A 6592-nucleotide genomic window follows, 5' to 3' on the forward strand; every position below is an offset into this window, starting at 1 on the left:
CCTTTGCCTGATGTTGCCTCCTGGCACTGGGGTTCAGGTTTACTGCCTCTGAATGTGGAGGCTCCCTACAGTCATCATGGTTCGTAGCCACTGGTAGGCCTCTCCTCCATGAATTTCCCCTGGAAAGGGTCAGTAGGAGCTTTGGAGATAGGGCTAAAGAAATCAACACTGCTAAAGAAACGCATCAATAGTTCATGTGGGTTTACAGAGGGGCTGTGGCTCAGTGGTAGGGCATCTGTTGGGCATGCAGGAGGTCCAAGATTCAATCCCTGGCAGCATCTCCAGTTAAAAAGGACCAGGTGATGAGTAGGTGATGTGGAAGACCTCTGCCTGAGACCCTAGAGAGCCGCTGCCGGCCTGAGTAGACACTACTGACCTTGATGGACCAAGGGTCTGATTCAGTAGAAGGGTCTGATTCATGTGTTCGCTTTCACGTTTGGGAAGGGCTGTGGCTTAGCGGCAGAGCATCCACTTGGCATACAGAAGATCCCAGGTTCAATCCCTGGCATCTCCAGTTAATAAAGGACCAGGCAGCAGGTGATGTGAAAGACCTCCGCCTGAGAGCCGCTGCCAGTCTGAGTAGACAATACTGACTTTGAAGGACCAAGGGTCTGATTCACTAGAAGGCAGCTTCTGGTGTGAAGTCGATTGTGATTCCCTCTGGGTCCCTCTCATGCTGCCAAAGCTCAGTGTATACGTATGAAAACACACCGCACGTGGCTTCATGGGCAGCCAGGGTCTGGGGATCTTTGCTGCCCAGCGCCCCTCTCTTCTGAACCGCCTAATCAGGGAGGAGGAGGAGGAGTTGGTTTTGATATGCCAACTTTCTCTCCCACTTAAGGAAGAATCAAATCGGCTTACAATCACCTTCCCTTGCCCTCCCCACAACAGACACCCTGCGAGGTAGGTGGGACTGAGAGAGCTGTGACTAGTCCAAGGTCACCCAGCTGGCTTCATGTGTAGGAGTGGGGAAACCAACCCAGTTCACCAGATTAGCCTCTGCCGCTCACGTGGAGGAGTGGGGGAATCAAACCCGGGTCTGCAGATCAGAGTCCACCTCTCCAAAACCACCACTCTTAACCACTACACCACGCTGGATGGTCTAGTCAGCCTGTGGGACCTGGTCCTGCCATTCAGGCCCAGACATGAATGGGCCTGATTCTTCCCATCTTGGTTGTGCCAAGGATAAAGCAGGTTTCTTGGCAGTACCCCCCACCCCCGAGCGCTTGTGTCTTACACTGATCTCCTCCCCCCCCCCCAGGCCCTGGGCCAGGACGGGCGTAGCAGCTCCCGGCAGAGCGAGTCCAGCGTGGGGGAGTGGCTGCGGGCCATCGGCATGGAGAGATACGAGGAGGGCCTCATCCACAACGGCTGGGATGACCTGGAGTTCCTCAGGTGAGTCTCCGTTTCAGCCGGCTGGCTCGCTTGGGCTGACAAAGTGGCGGCCAAATCTCCATGGCAGAGGCTCCCTTGAACTGGGAGGTCAGGAGATCTGGGGCGGGAGAGAAGAGGGTGGGGTTGGCAGAGAGCGGCTTTACCAACTGCCCCTGGCAACCGGCAGGGGAACTAAGATCACTGGAGGAGACTCGCCTGACTGTCCATCAAGCAAAGAAGCTCCGTTCAGTAGGCACACAAGGCAGGGCCTTTTTGGTGGCAGCCCCACGATTATGGAACAACCTCCCCAGAAGGTGCTCTTAGCCCCCTCTCTTTCAATCTTTAGGAGGCAGTTTTATTTAGGTTTTATTTAGGACAGCTTTTAATTCAGTTTATTAGCGGTCCTGAGTTTATTATTATAAATTCTGGTTTTTATGTTTTTCGTGTATTTTATTTTAAATGTGTTTTATGTATGACGTGGGCCACCTTAAGCTCCGTACAGAAGGAAGGTGGCTAATAAATGTTTTCAATAAATAAATTATAAATCATGCCAACAATGTGCTAAGTACCACACAGAAGAAAGGGCTCCTTCTACCTGTCCAGAATGGTTTGCATTGAATGTCGGAGGCAGGTGGGCGAGCGCGGCAGGAGAAGGCAGGAAGGCCAAGCCCAGGGGAGGGGGGCTCCAGGTGGACTTTGCTGGGAGCCCAGCAGGAGGGGGCTGAGAGGTGTGGGGAGGCATTGGAGCAGGGTGATGCCTCGGGCTCATGGAGCCGCTTGGCAGAGGCCAGAAATGGGAGCTGGAGAAGGAGACCGGCAGACATGTGAGAGAGAACGCAGACGGGAAACACGTCAGGTGGGGCAGAGGGAAGATAAGAAGCAGAGAGGGAAGATCTTTACAGGCCAGACAGAGATGGGGATGAAGGGCCTGATTCAGTATAAGGCAGCATCATGTGTGTTTAGAGAGGGGCTGTGGTGCAGTGGTAGAGCATCTGCTTGGCATACAGAAGGTCCCAGGTTCAATCTCTGGTGTCTCCAGTTAAAAGGGCCAGGTAGTAGGTGAGGAGAAAGACCTCCTCCTGAGACCCTAAAGAGCTGCTGCTAGTCTGTGTGGACAAGACTGACCTTGATGGACCAAGAGTCTGATTCAATGTAAGGCAGCTTCATGTGTCCAGCGGGTGAGAATGAGGGGTGCCAGCAGCCTCCAGGTGGGACCTGGGGATCATACATTTACTTACCCCATGAATATTGTCCCAGTTCATATTATTATTAATTTTACATAATACATACTATGTATAATTAGGCATACATCTACTTACCCCATGAATATGGTCCCAGTACATATTATTATTAATTTTACATATGTACATATTGTTAAATAAGCGAGGATTAAGAATTCATGTATTAAAGACATATAGATTCTTTACCGGACATATCACGAGAAATCATCAAACCTTTCACCCGTGCACCAAGTGCCCAGTCTCGTAGTCCATACAATGCCAACGAACACACAGTGCCTTTTCCAAGGCTTCTGGTTCTGTGAGGTCAAGTCCATATATTGCTGACGGTCCACTCGTGCCTTTTAAGAGGCCTTTGGTTGCTAGGATTAATTACATGTCTCCTCATACTCATAGCATCCCTGTACTGTCATACGGCTGGTACCTTTTTATTTTTAGGGTGGATATCACAACCACATGTCCAGTGGCTGTCAGATAACAACTCTGCTGAACTTACGGTGCCATGGCCCCCGATCCCCCGATCCCACCCAGGGGTAAATTAATTCATGCTCTGGAATTACAGCTCATCTCCAGACTACAGAGATCAGCTCCCCTGGAGGAAATGGATGCTTTGGAGGGTAAACTGTATGGCATTGTGCCCCACTGAGGTCTCTGCCCTCCCTGCCCACCCATCCCCTGCCGGTGGCCAGTAGAGACCTGGCAACCCTGGAGACCAGTGCAGAGAGAGTGACTGGGACAGCAGTCACTGGGAAGAGAAAAGCGCTGGGCAGCACATGCTGTTCGCCTCCTCTCTGATCAGGCTGGGGGCAGGTCTGTAGAGCTCTATCCGGGGCTTTGCCAGGCCTGGTTTCCGGGTCGGGCCCCTTCCCTCCCTCTTTCTCCTCCCCATTGAATGCAATTTGGGGGGGGGGGTGTTTGCATGCATTGTGGGCCACAAGGGGGCGCACAGGTCCCAAGACGAGAAGCTGGATGCAAAGGGAACCGCCTGTTTTCTTCAGTGCTGACCCCTGGCCTTCAGTGCTGAATCGCCCCCTTTTCCCCATCCTTCTTTATTTGTGATTCTTAGCAATGTTTCTTTTCTTTTCCTTTCTTTTCTTTTTTTTAAAGGTTTATTTTATAATTAAGGGGATACAAAAGGGGAAAAAAGGGAAAGGTAAAAACCATTTGATATACAAATCAATAAAGCAAATTCAATGGAAAAATAAACGTAGTCGAATACAATACCATATGACAAGCATGAATATTAATCAAGTAAAATAAAATATATCTAAATATGTAGTTGTAAAAGTTTGAAAATCAATCAAAATATCTACCTATGACATGGTAAAAATTCTTAGCAATGTTTCAACCCACCTTTTTAAGGTGGGACGTGTCCAGAGGAGGGCAACAAGGATGGTGAGGGGTCTGGAGACCAAGTCCTATGAAGAAAGGTTGAAGGAGCTGGGGATGTTTAAAGGAGAGGAGAGGAGAGGACTGAGAGGGGCTATGATAACCATCTTCAAGTACCTGAAGGGCTGTCTCATATTGAGGATGGTGCTGAGTGGTTTTCTGTTGCCCAAGAAGGTTGGACCAGAACCAACGGGCTGAAATTAAATCAAAAGAGTTTTCGTCCAAACATTAGGAAGAATTTCCTAACAGTTAGAGCAGTTCCTCAGTGGAACAGGCTTCCTCGGGAGGTGTTGAGCTCTCCTTCCCTGGAGGTTTTTAAGCAGAGGCTAGATGGCCATCTTTCAGCAATGCTGATTCTATGGCCTTAGGCAGATCATGAGAGGGAGGGCATCTTGGCCATCTTCTGATCACTGGGGGTATGTGGGGGGGAGGTAGTTGTGAATTTCCTGCCTTATGCAGGGGGTTGGACTAGATGACCCTGGTGGTCCCTTCCAACTCTGTGATTCTATGATTCCTTCTTTTTCCCTAAATATCTCAGACAGCCTATAGATATCTAGAATCTAGATAACAATAAGGCTAGATGGCCATCTGTCAGCAATGCTGATTTTATGGCCTTAGGCAGTTCATGAGAGGGAGGGCATCTTGGCCATCTTCTGGGCATGGAGTAGGGGTCACTGGAGGTCCAGGGGGAGGTAGCTGTAAAATTCCTGCATTGTGCAGGGGGTTGGACTAGATGACCCTGGTGGTCCCTTCCAACTCTATGATTCTATGGTTCTGTGTCTCGATCGAATTGCATCTGAATGGCGCTACATGGCTCATGGGAGTGGCTCATTGCCACTGGCCCATCAGGCTCCACTCCTGGCATTCCAGGCCCCTCCTCTTGCCCTGCTAAGCCCCACCTGGCTCCACCTCCTTTCCCAGCAGGCTCCGCCTCTGAGGTCCTGGGTTTTGCCTCCTGGATCTTGGCAGGGTCCTGCAACCAAAGGGGAGACCCGGCATGGTGGGGGATGCATTTTGCCCCGCTCCCTGTTCTCACCGCTCTGCTTTTCAAAGCGGCCTGTGGAGGGGTGCAGAGTCCATTCCTGGTTGACTTATGGCCTCTCTTGCTTGGGATCGTGGCCCCTCAGCGATTGAGCGCCACTCGAGATTCTGCCCATTAAAATTGCTGCATCGGTTGTATCTCATAGCTGCCTTTTGGGGGCAGCCCTTGGCTTGGTGTTCTGCACCCCCTGCCCCCCCCCAGTGCTGCCCTGCCCCCCCCCCCAGTGCTAGCTGAGGGTCTTCTGAAAGCCCAGAGGGGCCCTTTGGGTTGCTAAGGAGGAGATTCTCTCTGAGTCAGCTCTTATTTTGGGTGTGTGTGTGTGGTGGGGGGGACCTCGGTCTTCTATAGATCAAGCCTTTTCAGTTTAGAAAAGTGACGACTAATGGGGGGGACATTATAGAGGTTTATAAAATCAAGTACAGGGTGGAGAGAGTTGGCAAAGAGAACTTTTTTCTCCCTCTTCCCAAATCCTAAAACTTATTAGAGGACATCCAGTGAAGCTGATTGGTTCAGGATGGACAAAAGGAAATACTTCTTTACACAACAAGTGATTAAAATATTAAGTTTGCTGCCCGAGGATGCAGTGACGGCCAGAGGCATAGACAGCTTTGAAAGGAGGTTAGATAGATACATGGAGGAGATGTCGATCAGTTATTTCTAGCCTTGGTGAGTAAAGGGAACCTCCACGTTCAGAGGCAGTCAACCTCTGAACCCGAGTGTCAGGAGGGCAGCATCAGGTGAAGGCCTGGGCCTCTGTGCTCAGTTGTTGGACCTCCAGGAGAACGGGCTGGCCGCTGTGTGAGGCAGGATGCTGGACTAGATGGACCCTGCTCAGATCCAGCAGGGCTCTTGGGATGTTCTGTAACTATGAATATAATATATTTTCCCACCACACCTCTTTTTCTTCCCTTCCTGGACTCTGGATTGGTGCAGCGCCCTCCTTCTGTCCTGTTGATTGAATCTGGCGGTATCCAGGAGTTGAGTCATTCGTTTATTTTTGTTCTTTGCAGTGACATCACCGAAGAGGACCTGGAAGAGGCCGGCGTGATGGACCCCCTCCACAAACGTCTCCTCCTGGAGAACCTGCGGCTCAGGAAGTAACCAAGCCTCCCCCCCACCCCCTTGCCGTCTCTCGGCCTCCGTGCCACTGCTAAGGGTGCGACTCCTTCCTTGTGGCTTTTAGAGTTCCCTCCCTCACCCTCCTTCCCTCCTGCCAAGCGCAATGGTAAGGACGGCTGGCGCCACTGTGGCGCATCGCGGTGCGCTTCTCCCCCCGGCGGGGAGAAACAGCCACTGGAACCTCCTGGAGGCAACGTTGAGGAGCAGCAGCAAGATCTGGGGCCCAAAAGGAGACCGTTCCAAACACAGTGGCCGAAGACGCCGTGTGGATACTTCACTGCCCTCCACGCACACCCCCTGGTTTCGCAGTGGCGTTTGGGGCCCAGGTGACGGGCAAGCATACACGAGTGGTCCAGGCGGGGGTCACACCTGAGTGACCCACCTGAGGCCGAGCATTTCAGAACGGCATCCCTCACCCCCCGTCTCCGCT

At 51.6% G+C, this 6592-nt stretch overlaps 1 protein-coding gene across 1 annotated transcript in view; it reads left to right on the forward strand.

Moving 5' to 3' along the window:
• INPPL1 (inositol polyphosphate phosphatase like 1) overlaps nt 1-6144 on the forward strand; it is a 74111-nt gene extending 67967 nt beyond the window's left edge. The window contains exons 28-29 of the mRNA XM_056858809.1: nt 1262-1395; nt 6054-6144. Of these exons, the coding sequence (XP_056714787.1) occupies nt 1262-1395; nt 6054-6144 (225 nt within the window). The remainder of the gene's footprint in view (nt 1-1261; nt 1396-6053) is intronic.
• Nucleotides 6145-6592: the final 448 nt, after the last annotated feature.

This window comes from Euleptes europaea, chromosome 12 (genome assembly GCF_029931775.1).
Source record: "Euleptes europaea isolate rEulEur1 chromosome 12, rEulEur1.hap1, whole genome shotgun sequence".
Lineage (NCBI taxonomy): Eukaryota > Metazoa > Chordata > Lepidosauria > Squamata > Sphaerodactylidae > Euleptes > Euleptes europaea.